Raw genomic sequence first — 25,175 nt, 5'->3', positions numbered from 1 at the left:
GGACGACATGGATAACAAATGTGGAGCATCATTTGAACCCAGCTCTTCTGATGCTCTGGTGGTGTCGTGGGTTACGCTGCTAATCACAAGGTTGGTGGTACACGCCTACCAGGTGTGTCATGGGAAAAAGATGAGGCGTTCTACGCTTGTGAAGATTTACAGCCTGGGAAACCCACAGGGGCCATTGTACTCTGTCCTGCAGGGTCAGGGTCACTATGAGGTGGAATCAACTCAGTGGCAGTCAGTGATTTGTCATTTCTTTCTCACTCTCAGAATCTTCTATGCTAAGGAAGCCTGGTGGTGCTGTGGCCTGGGTGTGGGCCTGCACAGTTGGTGATTCAAATCCACCCAAGAGCTCTGTGGGAGAAAGATTAGGCTGGCAGTCATCTGAGCTTCCAATGCTATGGTCCACCCTCATTTCATTTCACCACTGCCTTTATGAAGACAATTATTATTGCTTCCTTCCCTAACAGTGAAAGACCTGAGGACATCCTCAAAGTCTTAGCAGGAAGATAAGAAGTGGGCAGCGAGAGTGGATTCTTTGTATTTTGCTGTCAGCCAGGAAAGTGTTTTATATACTAAGCTTGCTAATAAGAGAACAGAGGAGAGGCAGCCAGGTACGCTGACAGCTGGGGTGTTCATCTCCTTTAAAGCCCTTGAGTCCGCTCTGCAGAACTACATAACAACCAGGACTCAGAGAGGGGGAGGAGTAAACTTACAAGGCTACAAAATTTGAGGGGATTTTGGGTAAGGTTGACTTTAGCTATTTTTAAAATAAATATTTTACAAATTACATTGCTTTTAAGTATATTATTATCTTAGAGAACCATACGATGTGGAACAATTCTCAAAATTAATTGACCTTAAATGTTCTTCGATGGAACATACGATACGTAAGTACATTCTGTAGAACAAGTCCTTGATTTGGAAAACTCTTAGGAGTTGAATGGCACAAATCTACAATGTTCCCCAGCTTTTCACCCTGGACACCTGGAACTTGACCTCCACCTCAAGCCATCAGAATCTCAGCTAAGGCTTGGAGCTACATGGGTTCCTAAGTAAAGGCTGAGGAGGAAGAAAAGATCTGTACCCCAACAAATAAGGGCAATGTTTTCAGTGGCTTTGAAATTAGAACTCTCGGTGTATTTTCTCCATGTGATCATGATGATGCAGGAACTAAACAAAAACCAGAGCCCCTACCATCCAATTGGCTCGGCCTCACAGTGACGGATAGAGTAGACGTCCCCCTCGGGGCCGAAACGCTTTCCGCATGCAGACTGCCACTGCCTCTCCCCAGGAGAGGTTGGTGGGCCCCAACCACCAGCCTTAGCTTTCGGTGAGCAGCTGCGCTCCCAGCCACCGGGCCGGCTGCTCTTCAGCACCAGCACTAAAGAAGTAGAATTTGGGCCTTCAAATAGATCACTGATTAAGCGACCATCTGTAAGTTTGCTTGGAACTCTATCACCAAAAATATTTTTATGGAAGGAAAATGTATTTTGGGTTATAACAACTATACAAAGTAACCTTTAGAGTAAAAAATAATGACACTGCCTTGTCCTGATCAAGAGCACATTATGTGAAATAAAACTGAAGCACAGAGATAACTGGGGCAGCAAAAACCTTTAGTTAAGAAGTAGGTTAATTAGAAAAATAGACACTGAATTAGGTATAGAGTTCTAGACAATTGTTAATCTAATGGAATAGCTCCAGTGGGTTAGCTGCCAAGAGTCTTCAAGGAAATGAAACAATCGGGAATATCTCACTTCCTGTGCCATCAGGGTATAAAGAATCATGTCATTTAAAAGTTTATGAAATGCTCCCTTGATTTTAAAAATGTGAAATAATTTCCATTAAGAAATGGCTTTAATTAATTAATGAAAAGAACAAATTATTTGAAAGTTTTTCTGAAATAAAAAGGATAAGATTAAAATTACTTGGTACCGTTAGGAAGTTTACCTGAGAGCTACTGAATATAGGCTTTTTGCCTAGTCTTCGATCATCACCTTTGTCAAATGCAGCTGTTGAAAGAAACAGCAATTTTACTGATAGCATTATTACAATTATCATAGAACTGAAGGAAGGATGGTAGCAAAAATGGTTATGATTGAATAAAAATAACTTGAAAACGGAAACCAATCTTTTACATACAAATAATTCTCAAATACATTGTAGAAAACTAAAAAATATAACCTTTCTAGTCATACTCCCTGATCCCTATGGATTGCATTATTAAAATGAATAAATCATAAATGCATTATAGCACAGAAAAGATTCACACATTTACACCAAAATAGAATTTTCTCAACCTGTGAAATTTAAGATATAATTGGCCTCATTTAGTTAGCTTTCTAAATGTCAAAACATTGTATGTAGGTTGTGGTAACTGAAATAATTCACAAACTATTAAATATAAGGACATATTTATTTTTAAAAAGCAACAAATCCTGGTGAAAATTAGTTACAAATATTTTTGGGTAATAAAGGTAGAAAAAAGGTTTTATTGACAATAAGGCAAGGAACAATCTTGCTTGGCATTATATAAAAATAATTTTATGGGTTAGGTTTCTATGGGAAATATTTGGGAATGCATAGTTTTGTTCTTTAAATAAGAATTTGATTGATGATATCAGAAAAATACATAAGAAAAATTATATGAGGACTATAAAAATAGTTTAGCTCATTTATTTCTTCCATCTGAGGGTTATGGTGCTTTAAATAATATTTTGATAAAATGCATATAATATCTAAGAGTTATGTGACTTTTATTAAAACAACAATTTGTGAACAGTAAATTTAAAATTCTTTCTGTAATTCTACCATGCATCTACTAACACTTCTATAAGATCTATGCTGTCTCTCTAAGACAAAGCAGAATCCCGGAGATGACATTATAAGGATGATTCACAAAAAGCAAATGACTTTGTGTGACAATATACAAGAAGAAATGAATACAAAAAGGTCAGTAACTCAATAAGAATACAAGAAATGTTGTAACAACGATAGCCTAGAATAACCCCTTTACCTGCGGTTTCCCAATGCAGTAATGAAATATATCAGAACCCATGATCATTTAACCCATTTAAGATAGAAGTAGATATACATATTTTAATATATATTAGTTCACTGATATAATGTAACAGTAGAAAGTTCTTTTTGACACTTAATTGGACTACTCCAAACATTTTGTTTTAAATATGCATGTATATGTGTCTATATTTACACAGATTTTAAATGAAAACTTTGAAGAGTTCAAAGAAATTCTATTAAAGTCCTTGAAAACAGAGAAAAGCAAAGTTTGCTACCAATCAGAATCGAGTGCTGAAGGACATCCACTGTAGGAATTCCGATCTTATCTTCTTCACATTGTATAGATTGTGTAATAAAGATGAACTGTCATTTAAACCCAGAGACAGTCACAAGGAAAAATAATCTCTCCCCTTCGTAAGACATTTTTTGTTGCTTAAAATAGGAATTTCTTTGAAAGTGCTCTTCAGATCCCACGTAGCTACACTATTCCGCTTGCTCTCAATGCAAGACAGAGTCGCTGCTTCTCTGACTGCCACAAGAACTGAGCCCATGGATGGATTATCAGGAAGGCGTCCTACATGACTGTCACGTTTTACAGTACAAGCATATTGACTTCACCACAGACAGCTTTTTTACTTCAAATGTTTTTGGAAGTATACTTGCTGAATCTGCCAGTATTTTTCCTAAGGCCCCTGCTTTAAAATAAAAAATAGTCATGAAGCCATTTTCAGTTCCCCACCCTCAAAATTATTTTTGTTACTTTTAGAATTAGACACTGCTGAATGCCATACGTCCTTTGCTTGATGCTAATATTTCCAAGAGCACCGATTAAGCATCAAGAGCCCACTGTGCGGCTCCTGGGGGACACTCTGCAATAGCAAACACCGTATCACCGGGCCAGTCAATAGTGGAATAAAGCCATCTAATTGAGGTCCAAACGACGAGAAAGAGAACCTGATGCAAGAGAAGGAAGAGCTTCTTGGCAAAGTCGATTTGTAAGAAGGGGCTAAAGTATGTTCGGGCATCTGTGCTATGGGGATTACGTTTCCTGGACTCTGAATCTCTTTACAAGAATGCTTGTAAGCATATTGCCCTGGAACATCTTTGCTAATACAGAGAAGGATTAAAAACTGACATACACATATAAAGAAATGCGTTTCATTTCCTAAGAACAGCAACAACAACAAAAGGAAATCATGATTTATTAAAACTGCTGAGACATACTACCACTAGATTCAATTAGCCAGCTATTATTGAACCGGAGCAGAGAAGCGTTAAGCCTGCCATTGATTAGACTGCCCTCAAAGTAGCTGCTGTCAGGCAGATCCGAATAAAAGAACAGGAAAATCGCAAAGCTAACATACCTGCTTGGATTTTCTGTTGATCGTCTGTGCTCACCAGCTTCCAGCTTTCTGTGTGACGAACAGCATAGAAAGACTGGACCAGGAAGATCCACAGCTTATCACGCAGAGCCTGGAGCTTGCACGTAAAACCCTGTGTTCAGGCAACAAATCAGCAGCTGGTGAGAGCCACATTGTCATAGCAACCAGTCATTATTCCTTTCCGATCCTACTTACTCCTAAGCTGGATCAGTGATGTCATCACTTAGATTTGAAGATTGGCTTGTAGGTTACTTGTGAATGCTTACGCTTCAACAACAGAATTTTATAGTGCAGCATGAAGCTAAATCTTCTTCTGTAAACTAAATATTTTAAATAGCCATGGCCCTTTATATGAATACCTTCCATGACCCTTTTCAAATCAACTACGACATTACAAGGTCAAATACTATATGGTATAGTAATAAATTTGATTGAATGGTTGAATCATTCTTCTTGAACAAATACAAGATGACAATACTTTGCAATCACCTTACTAATTATTTTTTATTAACGACACATAAAAAAAAATAATAATTTATTCGTACCTTTTCCCAGTTAATGCAATTTTTAAAATATGTTTTTTTCTGATGAAGGAATTTTGAATATATTATAAAAATGAATTAAGAATATGTTACAAAATAAAAGTCATTAATGACTTTAAAATATATAAGGCTTATATGTAGAAAAGTAAACGCAGTGACGAGGTTGAAATATTGTTATTACTTAAAAGCAAACTATGCTTAAAATTAACCAAACTTCCAAATTCCAAGCTTTTATAATAAGTTCATTTGGAGATAAATAGAATTAAAAGCTTTTCTGTTATATAAATTTGAAGCACACACAAAAGAGCATAGCAAATTCCATGTACGAATCCCCTGAGCATTTTTTGTGCACACATCATAAAACAGTTCAAATAGGCGATGATTTGGGGGGATTTTATTAGACTCACTGCCATTTCCTTTGTACTTTCAGAATTTAGTAACGTGTCCAGAGCCAGAAGAAGAGAGCAGCTATTCTCAGTAGTAATATGTTCTTCAATTGCTTTTAAAACTTTGTCCAATAGATCAGCCGTGCTGCTCATTGCTTGTGACTGCAAAACACAGAAAACTGATATTTAATAAGAAATTCCATGTCAAATATATACGAATTGTGTAAGTCTGGCATAGCAGCAGACCATGGATAATAACTCTTGTGTGAACTCAACCGAAAGTTGTATCTGCCCCCTCCCCACCTTTGTAAAAAATATAAACAAACTCAGTCAGGAGTGAAAATAGATCAAACAACAGAACCTAGAGATAAGTAGCAGAGGCTTTATAATCAACGACTAATGTTAAGAAAAAGTGGGTCTCCGGTTAGTCAGGGAATCTGGCATGAACCATAACCGACCCACACCACGTATTTGTGATCTGGGTTTGTAAAGTGTGGCTAACACTGACTCAGGGGTAGAGTTGGCCAGAGTTACACTGCACCTTGCCAGGGCACTCACTCCTGTCCCCCCTGTTCCCTTATCCTTGTGAGCCAAAAATCCTGTCCGTCACACTCTAAAGCCTATGCAGAAAAGCCATCTGCTGTGGGATTTATTTAACTCCTATGAATTCAATACAAGGCAACCTGCACTTAAAACCTCTTACATAAGTAAAATCAGAACACAGGGGTAGAACTAAATATAGAATATCATTTTAGACACAGTACCTGCAACAGAAGAGCAAAATTTTCACTCTGAATGATCTTGGAGAAGTTTACCACCATGAAGGCGATACATTTTTCTTGGAGCTGAGATGCCATAGTCAGGGCTGCCTCTGTCCACTTCACTCTGGGTAGACTGATGAGTAGTCTGTCACTTTCCATCAGAAGAAAAGCGACATTGTCGTCATTCTTAACAAATTGTAAATATTGAGAAAAAGGTTAGAATTAGCTGTGCATAAAATAATTACCTAGACAAATTAAATTATTTGGCTTCCCTGTGATATTAACTGGAAAAAGGAGCTGTGTCATTAGCTTCACATATACCATCTAGTTACTTATTCAGAATCATCCAAAAGGGAGATTTTTCACTATTGAATTGATTTTTGTATTTACGGACATAATTCCTACTGAAAGGCTACATGCATATAGTCTTACTTCCTATCTGACTATAACATTCAGGTTGGTGTTGAGTACATGCAGGTTTACAGAGCAGATCAGCTTTCCCTTCAACAACTCATCCACATGTGTTTCATCACATGGCTTGCAATCTATACAAGGTTAACGTCACCCGGCAAGCATTGGACTGACAGCAGCGAGGTCTGTGGTTCAAACCTAGCAGCTGCTCCGTGGGGGAAAGTTGAAGTTGTCCGTTCCTGTAAAGATTCACAGCCACAGGAACTCTTTCAGAAGAGCTGTTAGTGGGACCCATACCATCTCGTTCTTCTTGAGGTCATGGAGGATGATGTGCACATGGTCCCTTAGTCCATTCACCTATTTGTTTCCTTTGAAAGCACGGGTCACTCTGCGGGAGAAAGAAGAGGCTTTCTACTCTGATGAAGAGTCTCAGTCTGGGAAACCCACAGGAGCAGTTTTACTCTGTTCTACAGGGTTGCTATGAGTTGGAATTGATTTGGTGGCAGTGAATTGAGTCTTCTTTCATTCAGGTAAGGCGAAACCAATGGTTGCCTCTTAGATGGCTGCTCAAGAGCTTTTAAGACCCAACCACTATTCACCCAAGTAGGAAGTAGAACACTGTCTTTTTAGACTATAAAGTACATGTTCTTTACTGTAAATTTTAAAAGGCTAAAAATCATGTATAACTCCATCGATGTTCTTCTTCCTCTCTAATTAGTTAAGACTATACTTTTTATATCATGCATTTAATGATCATTTCTTACTATACCATGAGAACAAACATATTCACAAGTACTTGTTTCTATGGAAAATGGAATGGCAAATTAACAAATGCCCTGCGCTCCAAGACAAAGAAACAAATGGCCACTTATAAATGTGCATATATTATTCTGTTTGTATTTCTAGTCCTTCAAACAATGCTTGGTGGACAGTTACTTATTGAATCTGATACATGTTAGTCGGTTTGGAAAACAAGGCCACACATTCTTTGCAGCTCCATCCATTAGGAAGTTGAATGTGTCCGTGAGTATGTACCTTGGTTGCAAAGACACCCATGAACACGGTGGAGCATAAAGGGGGCACAGGTAGGAATACTTCTTAGACATAACCAAACACTTCTGAGGGAAGAGTCTCTGGGCCTGGCGACACAGGACCATATTCCTAGGGGACACTAAGGTACAACTATTAGGCTCTCCCTGTCTATAAGAAGGGTGATAAAAACAGAAGACCCCAGGAAACAGTCAGATGGACTAATGTGAACATCAATATCCATAGTCCTTAGAGCAGAACTAGATGGTGTCTGGGTACCACAACTAACTGTTCTGAAAAAGTTCACATTAAAAGATTCTGGCTTGAAAAGACCAAGTAAATCTATCTTGGAGGAATTACAGCCAGAAGCTCCTGTTTTATTGTGTTTGTATACGGGACCAGAGCTAAGTGTACGGCACTCTGACAACAACGTATATTATTTATCCCCAAACAGGATCATGTGCTACATCTTCTTCTAAAGCCTACTTTTTCCATTTACATAATAAATACTTTTTAATTTTATTAAATATTTTTTAAGTGTTCTGACTTGAGTGGAAGAAAATTGTGGAACAAAACTCAAAATCCTGAGACCAGATTATTCTGGTTGGATAGAAACTGGTGGAACCCCTGAGACGATGGCCCTCAGCCACCATTCAGGTCTGAAGATGAAAACATAACGCTTCTAGATCAGACACATACACGTTCCATTTAATTGTTAACATAGTCACAGAGTTCAAATGCCCCAAATGTAAAAAGGGCATTGCTAGGAAATGTCTGCTTCCTACTCCTCTTCCATTCCCATTATTAACAACCCAGTTCCCTTTCTCACAGCCAGTCTTACGTTTTCCTGTATCTTTCTAGCTATTTTATGCATATGCAAACAAATAACTTGCCCTTATTTTACCCAAAGGGAGACACTAATATACACAATGCCCGTTACTTTGAATTTTAAACTTTGCATACATTCTAAATATTCTTACCAATTCATAAAGAGCTTTCTTCTTGTTCTATTTGTTACATATAACTCCAAACCCAAAACATTAAACTCACTGCTACCGAGTCAATTCTGACTTATAGAGACCCTATATATAGTTTCCAGCCTTTGCAATCTTTCTCCCTTGGAGCAGTTGGTGGGTTCGAACTACCGTCCAACTGAGCCTTGGTCTCTAGCTTGGGTTCTGCCAATAAATCAGAAACCCAGAAACAAGCTTGTATGCAAAGTTATTGGGGGGAATTATCCCAAGGGCTTGAAAGGCACTAGGAAGAGTAACCAAGACGGAAGGAATGCTGTTCAAGGAAATGTTATCCAGCTCTTTGCTACTGACAGTATCAGCCCCCACCCTGAAGCTTGTAGACTATGCGGAATATCAGGCCTTACCCTTGATTTTCCGAACTAGAATAGGCATTTAAACAAGATCCCCAGTGTTCTGTGTAAACGTTCACATGGGAGAACAGGAATAGCTTTTCATTGCGTAGATAACTTGGCTCCATCTTACCTCTCAACGGGCAATGGAGAAATTACCCACTTAAAGGACAGAAGGAGAGACCACTTAAGCTATGGGTCCCAAACTTATTTGACCTACCACCCCCTTTCCGAAAAAACAAAAGACAAAAAACCTCAGCAACTCCCCTGGGAATTAAAAACTTTTGTATTAAAAAACAAACAAACACATTTTATTGGGAGCTCATACAACTCTCATCACAATTTATACATACATCCATTATGTCAAGCACTGGCTCTTCTCTTCTTTGTGACTCTTGTGTAGGGGATGTCCAATTGTCTACAGATGGGCTTTAGGTCTCTACTCCACACCCCCCCTCATTCACATTGAGATGGTTTTTTGTTCTGTGTCTCTGATGCCTGATACTTGAGCCCATCGACACCTCGTGATCGCACAGGGTGGAGTGCCTCTTCCCTGTGGGCTTTGTTGCTTCTCAGCTAGATGGCCTCTTGTTACTCTTTAATCCTTTAAGGGGATGCTGTACCTTTTGATAGTTTTGCATTGTATCGTCCAGAATTGAGGAAAGAGTGTAGGTGTCTGCTTTTACAGTCTCCCTGGATTGCTCCAGTGCCCTCTAGGGAGATGTATCACCCACTTGGGGAAACATGATACAAACACTGGCTCCCATCTCCCACTGGACAAGACGTGCTCCCTGAGGTGCTACCACCCTTTCACTTTCAGGTACACATGTGACAGGATTGCTGAACGGCAAGCGTCCCAGTTGGAACAGCGGCAAGCCTTAGGCCAAGAGTGAAAAATACTTGTGAGGGGACTGAGAGACCGTGCTATCAGGTACACCAGAGTGCAGCTCAAGGAAGCCCAACAGCAGATGAGGTGAGGTGCTGGAGGGGTAAAACACTGCCAACACACAAGCAGTGACGTGTTGCTCCCTCCGCTTTCAGCAAGCCAGAGAAACCTACGTTGTGGGTTCCAACCAGCATTCGAAACAACAAAGAGAAAAAGAATTAAAAAAAAAAAGGTAAACAGCAGTACATCATATAAAATAAAGGTAAGCATTGCTTCGCAAAACAGTTGTTGCAGTTCCACCTACATAAGTATGGGGTCACAATGTAAAAAGAACTTATTCTGGGTTGTAGTTCGAAAGTTTGCAAAATACAGCAAAGTATTGAACACACGTGCCCACTTCAGCAATGAATAACAATGTTTAGTCCTCACAGCTTTACCAATGTAGCACACTGTCAAATTTCCTTTTTTTTTTAATTCTGAAAAGTAGAACATTGTATGATCAGATAGTTTAAATGTCTGTTTCTCTTAAGTAAGTGAAATTGAGGATCTGTTCATCAAATTAACAAGTGGTTCTATTTTCTTTCGGAACTTTGGTGGTGCATGAGGCTACATGGTGGACTGCTAACGGCAAGGTCAGTAGTTCGAAACCACCAGCTGCTCAAGGGAGAGAGAGAGACGAGGTTTTCTGTTCCAGTGAAGAGTGACAATCCTAGGGACAATCCACAGGGGCAGTTCTGCTCCGTCCCAGAAGGTCTCCAGGAGTCAGAATTGACTTGATGGCATGGAGAGTTTTACATTTTCTTTGGAATCTATTTCAGCCTTGCCTTTGTTTGACTTAAAAAACAAACAAACCATTTTTAGGAACTGTATAAGAAAATTAAGTTTCATATCTGTGATATAAGCTGTCATTTGTCTTTTGATTTATGGTGATTTTTACTGTGTACACATTATTGTGCGTTTTTAGGTTATCATATTTCTTTTATGATCTCAGAGTTGTATCATACCAAAAATTCTCCTTCTTTCCTTCTCTATGAAGATTACAACATAATTCTTACATGGTTTATTGTAATTGGTTAATATACCACCTTTTACCTATTTGGAAAGTGTCTTAGGATGAGATGTCAGACTTGGGTCCTACTTACATGTTTTTTAGGTAGCTTCCTGGTCCTAATACAAAATATTGAATATACACTATCACGTACTATTTCTTAGTTCGTGTGATATATGTTCATTAAGTAGACTTTCAAGTAGTCTCTGGCCTTGTGGCTAATGACAACATGCAATTTGAGTTTAACTCTAGTAACTGCTTCTCACCTGTTATTGTTTTAAATTTAAAAACTCTTCAAAATTAGCTGTCTTAAAAGAATTTTTAAAATTTAGGCTATCATTCTTTTTTATTTAAATTGTATTTATTGTGTTGTTGGGAGTATACAAAGCAAAACGTACATCACATGATTCAACAGTTGTTACAAGTACAATTCCGCGAGACTAGTTACATTCTTTGTTATACATTCTCTCCTTCCTGTTGGAACTGTTCCATGCCGTTACCAAACAAACAAATTCCAAACGCGCTGACTTCCCGTTAACTCTGATGCACGGTGACCCTCTCAGCCAGAGCAGAACTGCCCCGGTGGGTTTCTGGGCTGCAGGTCTTCATGGAAGCAGAAAGCCGTGCTTTCCCAAGGAGCAGCTGGTGGTTTTGAGCGGCCTAAGGTGTAACCCCGAGGTCGCCAGGGCTCTAGCCTTAATGCCCCTTCATGCCTCACTAATCCTTCACGCTGCTGCGGTGAATCTGATTCTGCATGGACGCTTCTGAAAGAGCAGCATGCACAGGCAGACTAAAAAAGCCCTGCATTTTCCAATACCTTTCTCTCTTCTACCCCTCCCCTTAGCAATCACCCTGCTCTCTTCCCCCCGGAAGCCATGTTTTCTCCCTCATAGGATACAGCAGCCGCTTCTTACTGAAATACTTCACAGTGACCAAGAAAAACACAAAGCCCTCACATTAAATTTTTGAAAATGTCTATTTCTCCACGTACAGATCAATGCAGCATTTCGGCGCTCCCTCTGAGTGGTGCAGGGCATCCCACTGCAGGCCGACAAATATTTGAAGATGAAAGTGCCCGTCATGGCACATGTGGCTGAACTGAAATAGAAACGAAAATGCTTGGGAAGACTGCTCCTCTTTTCTTGTGACCTGAGCTCCCTGCGCTGAGCCTCCTTGATCCCGGAGACGGAACTGTGACATTAGAGAGACGTGATGCGAGAGGGAGAGGGGCAGCAGCAGAGGCAGCGGGACCTGGAGACTGGCACGAGAGAGAGGAGGGCTTCCTGGCACATGGAACGAGTAAGCGGAGTGCCTTTGGGCTGAGGTCTGCGGGCAGAGTGCAGTGCCTTTGAGCTTCAGCAGCAGAGCTGAAAGATCTTGTATCACTTGCCTGAGCGGAGCAGAAGCCAAGTAGCTGAGAGGTTGAGAGGCTGAGGGCTGGGCATGGCTGAGCAGAGGTTGTCTTCATTAAAGAAATGTATCCTAAGCATTCCTAAGCCTGAATTGTACCTGTTGTTTCCCTACTAAGCCCCATAGTCGTGAGTATCGTCTGTGAGCTCTATGTGTCCGCTGTAACAAATTATTCAGCCCCCCAGAGAAGTATTCACAGAGCTTACAAGAACCTGATCAGAGCTCAGAAATCAAAACAAAATTCTGAGGCAGAGGGTTTAATGAAGGTTTTATTCTCCGATTAATCTCGCACACAACCTGTAAGATGAAAGTCAAACTTCTTAATAAGACACTCATTACAGATTCCTTACAACCTGGCTTCAGCTAAACCGTCCCCAGACTCATTTGTTCTCCTTCCACTTAAAGCAGACTATGAGACTGACCGTCTTGCCTGCAGCCCATAGGTCACATTGTAGTTTGTCAGGAATGCCCTATTTACTTTTGAAACTGTACTTTATGTTCAGGTTCTTCTTGAATTACTTCTCTCATGCTCCTGGTCAGAATCAGGAGTTTCCTCTTCCAGTTCCCATGTATACACCTGGATTATAAATCATACCATTCATTTGTTTATTTACATATTTGAAAACATATATGAAGTACTTAGTATGTGCTATGGACTGTGATAAGACTAGGACTGACATGGAAATTAATGCTAATGTTCATCATAATTTTGTTGCTTAAATACCCATTTTTTCCATCAGATTACAAGTTTCTTAAAGTCAAGGCCAAACCACATTGAGCACCTATAATCTGGCTGACAGAATTTAAGACCTGGCTTTGCGCTGACTGGCATTGTGAACATGAATAAAACACTTGGCTCTCTGATTCTCTTTCTGATTTGTGGAAGAGAGATAATCGTATCTGTATTCCATCTTTAAAGGTAATTTTAGAACCGAGGAGGTATTAGAAACCACTAAACTATGATGTCCCTAGAAAAGGACATCTGGGTTGGTAAAATAAAAGGCCAGTGAAAAAGAGAGATCCTCAAAGAGGTGGACTGACCCCGTGGCTGCAAAACGGGCTCAAATGCAAAGACCATAGTGAGGGCCACAGAGAACCCAGCAATGCTTCGTTAACAGGTTGCTATGAGTCGGAACTAACTCAACCAGCCTTTAAAAACAACAACAAACAGCAATAATAATGATAAATGTTGTAAATGAATATTTCCACTTGTAGTAAATGAAGTTATAACTCACTGCCCTCAAATCAACTCATCTCGAGTCTTTTGCTCAGGCATAGGAGCAACAGTGCGGACGGCGCAGGACCGGGCAGTGCTTGTTCTGGCGTGCATACGGTTGCTATGGGCTGGATGGCACCTAACAACAACAGGACAGAACAGAACTGCCCTCTGGGACATCAAGCTGTAAATCTCTAGGGAAGCAGAAAGGCTCATCTGTCTCCCAAGTGGAAGGCAGTGGTTTTGAACTGCTGACCTTGTAGTCAGCAACCCTCAGCACAGCCTGCCATGCCACCAGGGCTAAGGAACTTTTATCTGCCTTTATGAATAGGAAGTGAATCTTTAATGCCCAACGATACTGTAATGCGAACAATAGCCAACAAAAGCACCGTTCTTCCTTCGGCTCAGCTGAGACTTACATTTATATCTTACCGAAGCCCCTCACCGGGTTATGGCCTGCGTTGGTCTTCGCACTTAGGTAGCCCCCTCTCTGGTTACCATCCGAGAGCTGCTATGGGAGCAGCTATGCTTACCGAGGACTTGACCTCATGCAATCGTGGGAGGGAAGACAGGTATGAAGTAGAGGAGGGCAAGGACAAGCTAAAACAGGGGTGTGAACTGAAACCCACCAAGATGGACCAGAACCAGGCCATGTCTCACTGACCACCTGCGTGATGTGGGTGTCCCTCCGGGGACGCGGGCGCCGTTCACCACGGAGTCACACAGAGGGTGACGAGAGATACAGCATAAGCTAGAGCAGCTGCGGGTCTTGTTGCTGTTCCAAGCCAACAGGATAAGTCAGTAAATAACCAATAACGAAGTGCAAGTACAAACGGCTGGCCCACCTTCCTAGTGAAAAAACAGAAATGGCTCCTCTCACACTTCTGCCTCCCAACGCTCACGCTGAATCGTCTCTTGTGGCTCATCCGAACTGGAAACATACAGAAAAGGAGATTCTGGGAAGCAGAGCTCAACTTAACCATGGGACGCAGACAGCACAGTCTACTTTTCGTCAACTTTGTGCCCCGACACTTCTCTGTGAACTCTGTTCAGCACCCAAATAAAACAACAGCAAGGTTCCGCATCTTTCTAACATGATCGAATCACCACACATAAAACACCCGTGCACATTACAAATACGTGAATTCTTTCCCCCAAAGAGGATGACACAGAGTCGTCCCCTCTCCCCGACCCCCTTTTTTTCCCTTGGGTAATGTGAATTTTTCAAACTGATTCATATTCCCTTAAGATTTCTGTCGGTTTGTTAGGGGCCATTGGGTCAGGTCTGACCCACAGCGACACTGTGCGCAACAGAACAAAAGGCTGCCCGGTCCAGGGCCATCCTGACACGAGTTGCTGTGCCCGAGCCCATTGATGCAGACGCAGTGTCATCTCTCTCTTCGAAGGCCTTCCTTTCTTTTGCTGCTCCTCCACTTTACAAACATGATGTCCATCTCCAGGGACTGCTTGCTCTTGGCAATGAGCCAAAGTGTGCAAGATGAAGTCTTACTGTCCTTGGCTCTAAGGAGCACTCTGGCTGTACTTCTTACAGGGCAGATCGGTTTGTCCTTTTAGCAGTCCGTGGAGCTGTCAATATTCTTCTCCAGCTCCCTAATTCAAATGCATTGCCTCATCTTTGGCCTTCTACATTCAATATATTCAACTTTTATGTGCATATGAGACGATGGGAAATACCATGGCTTAGATCTGGCACACCTTAGTCCGCAAAGCACCATCTTTGCTTCTGAATACTCCAAAGAGGTGTTGTGCAACCGACTTATCCAATGCAATCCGTCGTTGGAGCTCTTGATGGTCGCCTCCCTGAGCAATGGCTGTGGATCCACCCCCCCCACCCCCTCCTTGATAACTTCAAACTTTTCTCCATTTATGTTACTTATTGGTCCAGTTGTGAAGATGCTGGTCTTCTGTGAGTCATAATCCACACTGAAAACTACAATCCTTGATCTTCATCAGCAAGTGCTTCAACTCCTCCTCATTTTCAGTAAGCAGGTTGTGTCATCTGCGTGCTGCGGGTTGTTAATAAGCCTTCCTCCAATCCTGATGTCAGATTCTTCTTCATATAATCCAGCTTCTCTGATGATTTGCTGGCAGACAGACTCAACAAGTTTGGTGAGCGGATACAGCCCTGATGCACACCTTTCCTGAGGAGGGGCCCACAGGAAATCTTAGCCCACTATGCCACCAGAGCTCCTTTTGCCATGCTAAATCATAGTAAGGCCTTTTTATTTGAATACTTCCATAAATATATTAACTGTTTTTTTTCTATCTCAGACCCCTAACATCTAATATAAGGTATGTTGATAACACTTGATATTATCTCTCCACATTTAAGTTACTAGAAATCTAAGCTATGCATATAATTATGGAGAAATTACATCAAGATGTAACTTCTAGATATACTCCTCCTTATCCATATGTTATGGTAGCAACCCAAATTCCCCATGATCATATCCATTCATCACTGATCCTCCAACGTCGCCTGTCGATTCACTGTGATGAAGAGCCCCACGTGTCTAGGAGGCAGTCTGCACTTGTAGGTTAATGGCCTCGTTGCGGTTCCCCGGTAGAAGCAGTTTTCTCTGTGAACCGCTATCTGGAGGTCAGCAAAACCTAAGGTTGTGGGGACAAGAGGCAAACATTTTGCTCTTGGGTCGCTAGACAGCAGTGTGTGGACCCCATGTCCACCCCTTCATTTCTATAGGCATAAATCCTGGCTGTAGGCGAAATAGCACTGCATACTGGACACGGCCTTCGAGTATATACCACATCCTGGAGCATAGTCTCTAGGCCTGTGAAGTCTTGCCACTTAGCTGCACCCGGCCATTCTGCCACTCTCAAACCAGCTACTTGGGGGTCCCAGAGAGCCTGCTGAGATCATTACAATACTTCATGCTGGGAAGTAAGTTCCTTAGCGAGAACTGAGGCTGTGAGGATGCCAGGATGGTGGCGAGGACATTCTGTAAGTTCACGTACCTTACCGGAAGCGTTGCCAGAAAGGACCGCAAATCCATATCCAGAACAATGTCTGTTCCAATGAGAACAACGTGGAGCCTCTTGTCCTTTCTGTGATGCAGAAGAAAGTCTGCCACCAGAACGGAGGATAACGCCAGGGTGCAGCACACCTCTGCTCTAGTTCTTTAAGATTTTCTCCCCCTACTAGGATGGTCCTTACGTGACATACCTCACTGGTCATGTTAGATTTGCATATGTTCATTTGTACGTTTAGAATCGCTCGGTACATGCTAGTAAAGACAGATGACTCCACAGACAGTGACAGGGATAAGGGTTCCCTGAGGGTATGAGAAGTGGCGGGGGGGGGGGGGATTGATCACATTGATGACTGCATAGGGTCTGAACAACGGAACTGTATGGGAAGGGAAGGGATATATTGGAATGAGTAAGATATGCAAATACAAATATGTTTTAAAAAGAAATAAAGAATAAAGAAAATCTGCCATCAGGTTGCTAGCTGATATTCCTGGGGGTCAATATCATAGAGGTAGCAGTCTTATATCTCGACCTACCTCCGTGCGGGGACATTCATGTGACTAAGTGAATGCACAGGCTCCATCCATACCTGGCCTCTTCATAAACCAATATACACCGCCTCATGGCGTGTCTTCTGGGGAATAGAATCTTTAACGATAACCTAGCCACACGAACCCCACTACCATTCAGTGGCTTCTGACTCGCAGCAGTCTTGCACAGGGTTCTCGTGGCTTTATAAATCTGCACAGAGGTAGCCACCAGCCTTATCTGTATGAATTGGTTTGGAGTTATCTGGAACTGGTTTTCATATCTTGCTTTCATAAAAAGTTTTACACTTATATTTAAAAGACTGAAAGCCAATAAATTGTTAAAAAAAAAAAAGACTGAAAGCCCTTACGCAAAATGAATCAATTCTGTGATGGCAAACACGAGCAAGGTTATTGAGGTTACACTTACTAAGGATTGAATCAGCATATTAAGACACCTGTTCTGGATCTCAGGGGGTACATTGGCAAAGCTTCTCTCAGACCAGCACCTTGAAAAATGCTTTACAATCCACCTGTTAAATTAGAAACAAATTCCAAGTGGGAAAACCGAAAATATCTTTCATTATATAGTCAATACTATCTTAGTTGCCAGTTATATAAAAGTTACATTTTATTAGGGGCTCATACTTATCACAATCCACACATATACATACATCAATTGCATAAAGCTCATCCGTACATTCTTTGCCCTAATCATTTTCAAAGCATTTGCTCTCCACTTAAGCCCTTTGCATCAGGCATTTTGACTAAACTTTATTGCTAGTTGTCTGAGTTCTGTGGGAAACGTAACCATGCCACCTTTATGTTATGTACATAGATTTTTAACAAAAGTAACAATGACTCAACTAAAAGAAGATGGATCCTAAGTATCCCGAGTAGTATGTAAATTGATACTTTTTCTCCCCCAACTGGCATAACTAGTTAAATATCACACTTAAGAAAATAGGTCAAATCTAAATGGTCCACAAAATTAGGAGAGTGAAACAACAAGCCCCTAAATTAATGCTATCAGCGCTATTTCAGATCACTTACTTCATGCAGTCAGTAAAAAGACTTTCCACGCCAACTGAATGAGCAATAAGCAGGCACTCTAGAATAGATGCCAACCTTCCGGGAATAGGCTAAAATTGACAGAAAGTACCACATGTATTAGTTTTCAACTTACAGAAGGCTAAAAGCATTTGCTTCACAAAGATGGTTTGACTCATCAGCAGAATATACTTAATTCAGACGTGTGAGTCTCTTGAAATCACGGATCATGTTTAGTTTTACACACTATCATCTGAGTTCTTTTAGCTGCCAGAATGTACAGTTTCGACTCTCATTTATTTTCGCTTAACATATATAATTTCCAGCACATAACATTGCAATACATATGGTCTAATCTATTTCCTATAGTATAAATGTAAATTTTAAGTAATGTGCAACCTCACATAAAAAGAGAACTTAATTGGATCATTAGTTAATTAACAATTTTTAAGTACCTACTGTTTACAATCAAACATAAGCCTACACAAAAACTGCATTAAAAATTTGCTGAAAAACTCGGCTTATTCACGAGTATATATGGTATATGGGAGTAATGAACAAAAATAAACAAAATGTACATACAAGACATGAAAGCCACTTGGTGCTCTGGGTGTGAAGCCTCTTGAGTTATACATGGCCCAGGCTCTGCACACTCAGTGTCGAGGTCACGTTCCTAAGGACATCTAGTACCCAGTTAAGCTGACTACACTTCAGCTTCTCTTCTCAAACATCTATTACTTGTGATTTGGGGATGAGACGTCGAACAAAGACAGCAGCCAACTTGTTCATGTGGCCTCTAAATGTATACTTCTAAGTACCTGCCCTTCGTCTCTGAGACGAGCGAAAGCCGCTTTAGAACACCTTAAGCGCAGTCCTTTGATTTCACAATATCCTTCCTTTAAAAGTGTTATATTGGTATTTATTTAAGAAATGAAATGTAAATGTTTTGCTTTGTATGCTACCAGTTATGTGATTCCCGTTGAGCTAATTAAAAGTTCCCTAAGTTGTCTTAAAACCAGAAATGGTTATCGTGGTATATTCCACCAGGTTAAATATTTGATTTCCTGACCCATTTTAGACTGAAGTATCAAATTAGTATGAGGGAAAGGATTACTGGTGTAGGCATACTTGCGACGGAAAGCAGCCAGAAGTCTGAAACACTGAAAAAATGTAAGCATAGGAGTTAAAATATTCAGCAGTCAAAACTGATTTCATTTATGAATAACTGCTCTCTATAACATAATGTCTACTAATTGACTGCAGCTTATTAATAACTTGTATGAAAATACTCCTTTGGAGAGGGCCTGGTTCCACCAAGCAGGGACCAGCATGGTAGCAGGAGATGTCCTTGGTCTCGCTTTCATTCAGATGCTGGCCGCCTCGGTTGACGTGTGACTCTGGGGGCTGATGGTTTCACTCGAGGCTCTCGGGGGATGAAGAGTCTTCTACTGGTTCCCCCTGCCTCCCGAGGGAGAGCATCGTCCCATCTGGCCCCGTGTCAGTCTCTTAACCCTCCTGCAGCCTCCTGGGGTACTCCTCCTTCCCTGTGGGTCGTGTGTCACTGGGGATGAACTCCCTGTAACTTTTTCCTTAGACAAAAATGATCAGAGTCCCTTATCACCAGGCAAGTGCTTGCTGCTCTAGCAAGCCCCCTCCTTTAGAAATCAGGATGTTCAAGCACATTCCCATTGGTGTCTGAGGGCCGATGCCAAGCTCTGCCAAGCAATTGCGGACCACCTTCCTTCTGATGGAAGTGCCAGGGCAGGCTGGTTCCAGAGAAAGGATAAAACCCATCTGGGGATACAGGATGCATCTCCTCACTGAAGAGACCCTTTCCATGTTTAGTCTGTACTTGGGATTCACTTGGACCTGCCTCCTAGCTTTCATTTGGCTGAGACAGTAGGGACAACTAAACTGAAGAAACCACAGACTACCCGCTGCCCACCCCGCCCCCGCCCCTTTGCAGTTCTTTTCTTTAAAGGGGCTGAAGTAAATTCATAAAGATAACTGAGGTGATTAACTGTTTCTCAATAAAGCGTGGGGAGGGCGGGGGTGTGGTGGGGGCGCTGGCTGTCCCGTTGTCCTTAGCTTAGCACAGGCGGTTTAGCGCCTCTTTTCTGTCACTGAAGCTTACCTACAGGACAGTAAGGAAAGTCCTATCTAACACACACACTTACATTTAAATGTCACCGAAACTTCAAATTAGGTGAATCAAATTCATGGAATGTTAACTTCTATGAATATTGTTAACTTCTCAGTACCCACCAAGAGGGGGACATTGATGTAAACAATTCTTTGAAGACTTGTTTTTGGTTAAATATGAACATAGTGTAGCTTAGTTGTGGAACCATAATATATAGTCCCAGAATAAAATTAAAACAATGACTTAAGTAAAATAATGTATCAAATGACTCTGAAATACCTAGTGTTTCATAGATTTCGGGAAGAGAATAGTTACTTTTGCGTGAGTTAAAGTGAAAAATGGTGTTTCCTAAGCAGGAGGCAGGTGGGAAAGAACTGTATTCTCCCTCGTGTGCGCACTGTAACGAGAAGAGGCAGGAGTGTGTGCCACGGAAAACAACCAGGGAGGCACCGCGCGACTCCTTGGTTAAAGGAGAAGTCACTCTTGGGTCTTTCTTCTAGTCCCAAACCTCGAGTCCCAGCTGTACATGCCATCTTTGGATTATACAAGGCACTCCTATCACCTTTCAAAAAGCTTCCACCTCAATTCGATTTTACTTAAAATGGTTTGAATTTTGTTCTATGGTGGCGTTTGTTTTGCTTTACAAGCATACAATATGAGCTATTCCTCAACTGGCATTCCCATTAGGTGCACTGACTTATTATCGTTAGTATTTAAAATACTTTTAAAGCACTAGTTTACTTATCTGGGCAACTTTTAATTGTAAGTTTATTTAGCTCCCAAGCATACTTTGCTGCTTCTTCAGTTTCTTCTGGGATATCACTGTCTTCCTGTGCAACCTCCTCTTCTGGTCCAGGAACAAGGCGTCCTTCTCAGTCGGGATCCGTCCCGGGGTGGCAGAGATGGCTCACGGATGGGGTGATCCGACCATGAGCTCTGTAAGTCTGGCGGCACATCTTGAGGGCTTTTTTCACTTGGATGTGCTCAATGACCAAGAAGCCACATCTAAGTCCTTAAGTTCAGCATTACCGTCTGCAGTTTTAAGCATGTGCAGTAAAAATTCAGCACTCTTTTTGGGCCACCGATCTTGGGTCCAACCCGTTTGGCCTGAGCACACCTACCAACGACAGCATTACATCGTCGGGAGGACCCATACTGCTTCTGCAAAGTGACATCTTTCAAACACTTGGTGGCTTTTCAGGATGCATAACCTTGATGGCCTGGGCAGTTTCCTGGGTGGTCTTTCTTTCTTTCTTTCTTTCTTTCTCTTTTTAAGTCATTTTATTCGGGGCTTGTACAGCTCTTATCACAGGGATTCTTCAAATGGACCTGAAGATCTGACCTCTTGATTTGCATGATTTTGTGGGTCAAGTGAATAGCCAACTATGATGGCAGAGCACCTTAGGCTGCTATGGGAAGAGTTAAAGCACTATTTATTATTGGAGTTAAAAATGACCAGATAATGAAGAAGGTGATTGGTACCCAGCTATCAGAAAGAACTGTATCTGGGTCTTAGAAGCTTGCCTTAAAATAAGCAGTCAGCTAAATGAGGTGCCAGCCAAGTACACATGGAAGAGGCACACTAGCCTGTGTGATCCAAGGACTGTGAATAATAAAATCAGATTTCAGAGGAGGAATAGTAGTACAGCTTAAATTATGAGCACCTGGTTTGCAGGAGGCTACAAAAGACAGTGGAAGCCCCAAAGCCACTTGCAGAGCCCCCACAGAGATTACGCTGCCCTTGGAGGAGAGGCATTCCCTTGGAGCATTGATGAACGATGGGAATAGCCGTGCCCTTGCACAGAGTGCATCAGAAAGGGAATTCATGCAGGCAGTTAGGCTGCATTTGAACCTCTTACAATTTAGTTTCTCTTTTGACCCACTTTGAATTTGTTCTCATTTTCATTACTTTCTGCTTTCTTTAGGATTCAGGTTTTTCTGTGTTTTGTTATTGCTGTTTTTCTGTGTTTTGTTATTGCTGTCTTGTGTGGGATTTTTTGGTATGATTTTCTTTCTAGGGAAGCCAGGATAGGTAACTCTATAGAGACAGTAACTAGAATAATAGTTTCTTAGGGTTCGGGTAGGGAAACTCTGGGGAAATGGAGAGCTAGTAACAATGAGTGTAAATGTTCTAACATTGATTGTGGCAATGACTACTCAACTCTTCTTGATGTAACCGAACTAGTGAATTGTATGATATGTGAATTACATGCCAATAAACCTGCTAAAATTACCAGATAATAATGGGTGATTTTTTAAGCACTGCGTAAAAAAATTTATGAGATTCAATAATTAATTACCTTTTGAAAGAAATTGCAGTAATCTCTTCTTAAAATGTAGATTGCTACTTCTTTTAATCCATCCAGCCCATACATATCTGCCACATTGAGTATCTGACTAAAATAAAAAATTTATATACTTTTAATTTTCTAATTGAAAAAATTATAAGCAAAATACACAGTAGTTTCTTGATAATATATCATCAAATTTTAATTAAATGATTTTAATCATATTTTTCACTTCAAATAATACAAACTTTATTGATTATAAAAAGTATATGACACAAAGGTAAAGCACTGTCACATGATTTGATTAATAGAGAATAACAAGAGGTAAATTTGGAGACATTTCTCAACTTCCTCTCATATTCTCAGTCCTGGAAACTGTCCATTCTCAGTGCAGTGAAAGCTTCAAAATCCTTGCCAAAAAAATTGTATAATCAAAGTTTGAGGGCGTCATCAGTTCATTGATGCTTATCATACTGTAAATACCTACAAATGACTCTAAGGTTGTCAATAGCAATTGGTGACTTGAGGAGTGTCCTTTGCTTCTTAATTTTGATAAATATTTCTGACCCCTACATATACTTTAGGTACTTTGGAAATCTACAAGCTTTGAGAGCATGAAGAAATTCTACATAAGGATCTGGGGGGAGTGGGGGTAGCTTCAGCATTCAATCCCTTGAACTCATGGCACTTTGTCCCAAGAAATATACTATTTCATCAGTTTGTGATTGAAGGCACTAATGAATTTTTAAAATTAAAAGTACAGCCTTCATCTATCTGGTATTAGAAAATCAAGAAGAGGGAGGGAATCTGAAACACATGAAGAAGCTCAGCATGAAATTTCACCCAACAGCAGGGTTATAACATTTTAGAGAACACTTTACTATAAGTCACTGGAGACTCAAGTCATTGTTGGCCTGTAAGACGGCTGTAAGTTAAGTGTCTATGTTTCTCAATAACATTTAAGGGTATTCTTCTTTCTGAAATTTTCCGAATGACTTTTAAGTGAGCCATTCTGAACAATTTAAAAAGCAAAGCAGTAAAATAATTATTCAATGTTGAATAAAGCATTTAATTTTTACAAAAATCTGCCATTGGTTTTCCCAAACAAGTTTTTTCTTCTTTACTATAAGCTTAATTAAAAGCTCTTCATAATCCTATTACTGGGAATTGCCAAATCATCTTTTCTTCTAAACAAAGTATTTTTATTTGCTTATCTTTTTTAACATAGTCCCCAAACACAGAAAGGACAGAGGAAAATAAATAATGAATTTAAGGCTTTACTTTGATACTTTACAACATAGTACGAAAAAGCAGAAATTTGTTTCCAAACAAGCAGCCATCTAAGTGAGATGTCAACTAAGTCTAAATGGAAAAAGCACACCCATGTCAGTAGGTGAAGGTTTGCAAATCATAATCCGAAGTCAAAGGTGGATTAGTATCAGAGTCTAAACTGGGAGCATCCGGTTTGCAGAAGGCTATGGATGACAGTGGGAGGTTAACATACATTTGTGAGATCTACACAGGAAATAAGTCTCCGGTGATTTCCCTCTATCCATACTGGAGGGATGGGAGGAACGTGGTTACCAAATAGAGAACCCTGGAGAGATGACTATACAATCAGAAGGATAAACCTGACTTGAATGGTTAAAATCCTGTCAGTTGATCCCTTTAATGCACATTCGGCCTAATCTGGTTTTCAAATTTTTCGTTTGGTCATATTGGGGCTTATCTCAGATGTATTGTGTCATTGGGTGACCCTCTTGAATTTGTGTTATGTTTTTCTTTTTTTTAGGATATGAAACCCAGCATTGATGAACCTACAGGGACAGCAAGTAGAATAAGGGTTTCTGGGGGTACAGTGGTGGGGTGGGGGTAAAAGGGAGCTGATGTCAAAGAGTTCAAGAAAAAAAGACTGTCTTCAAACTGATTGTGGTAACAACTGTAAAATACTGCTTGATATGATTCAACTACAGAATAGTATATTTGTATTAACTCCCAATAAAATGGTGTTGAAGAAAAGAAATCTTATACTCAAATTTATTAAATTTGATTCTATTTTCAAATTTACTAAAATGTAATACATACCCAACATTAGCTTTGTCTGGAAAGTCCAAAGTTCCGCCATATATAAAATACATCATAACCTTCATTTCTACCTGGCTTATACTGGAATAAAAAAGGAAAAAATGAACTCAAACTTAGAAATTACTAAAGTTTAACTGATGTCGTTCAATTGAACATCCTCTCACGGAAGGGTCCCAAGGAAGGGATGAGCCAGCCAACGAAACTCAACATTCCTCTAGTTTTTAATGCTTCCTCCCCACCACTATCAACGACCCCAGTTCTACCTTACAGTTCTACCAACTAGACCAGACCATGTATTCTGGTACAGCCCCTGACAGAATCCAGGACAGATAAATCCCTCAGGACCAATAATGAGAGTAGCAATTCCATGAGGGTAGCAGGAATGTGCAGGGAGAAGGGGGAGAAAGGGAAACTGATCCGAGTGATCAAACTATAGCCCTCCCCCAACGAGGGGGATGAACAACAGAAACATGGGTGAAGTGAGACAATGGATGGTATAAAATATGAAAATTAAAATAATTTATAAATTATAAAGGGGTTCACGAGGGTGGGAGAGTCGGGGGAGAGGAAAAAGAGGAGCTGATACCAATGGTTCTAGTAGAAAGAAAATGT

At 40.7% G+C, this 25,175-nt stretch overlaps 1 protein-coding gene across 2 annotated transcripts in view; it reads right to left on the bottom strand.

Annotated features, from left to right (window-relative positions):
• BTBD8 (BTB domain containing 8) overlaps positions 1 to 25,175 on the bottom strand; it is a 99,799-nt gene that overhangs the window by 10,530 nt on the left and 64,094 nt on the right. For both annotated transcript variants that reach the window (XM_075558397.1, XM_075558389.1), the window contains exons 6-13: positions 24,564 to 24,644; positions 22,491 to 22,587; positions 18,051 to 18,139; positions 17,428 to 17,530; positions 6,102 to 6,284; positions 5,359 to 5,499; positions 4,392 to 4,521; positions 1,957 to 2,018 (exon numbers count right to left, since the gene is read on the bottom strand). In XM_075558397.1, coding sequence (XP_075414512.1) covers positions 1,957 to 2,018; positions 4,392 to 4,521; positions 5,359 to 5,499; positions 6,102 to 6,284; positions 17,428 to 17,530; positions 18,051 to 18,139; positions 22,491 to 22,587; positions 24,564 to 24,644 — 886 coding nt within the window. The remainder of the gene's footprint in view (positions 1 to 1,956; positions 2,019 to 4,391; positions 4,522 to 5,358; positions 5,500 to 6,101; positions 6,285 to 17,427; positions 17,531 to 18,050; positions 18,140 to 22,490; positions 22,588 to 24,563; positions 24,645 to 25,175) is intronic.

The sequence above is a fragment of the Tenrec ecaudatus genome, chromosome 1 (genome assembly GCF_050624435.1).
Source record: "Tenrec ecaudatus isolate mTenEca1 chromosome 1, mTenEca1.hap1, whole genome shotgun sequence".
NCBI classification, from domain to species: domain Eukaryota; kingdom Metazoa; phylum Chordata; class Mammalia; order Afrosoricida; family Tenrecidae; genus Tenrec; species Tenrec ecaudatus.
Note: the sequence above shows the minus strand (reverse complement) of the source record. Positions and strands in the feature narration are given on the sequence as shown.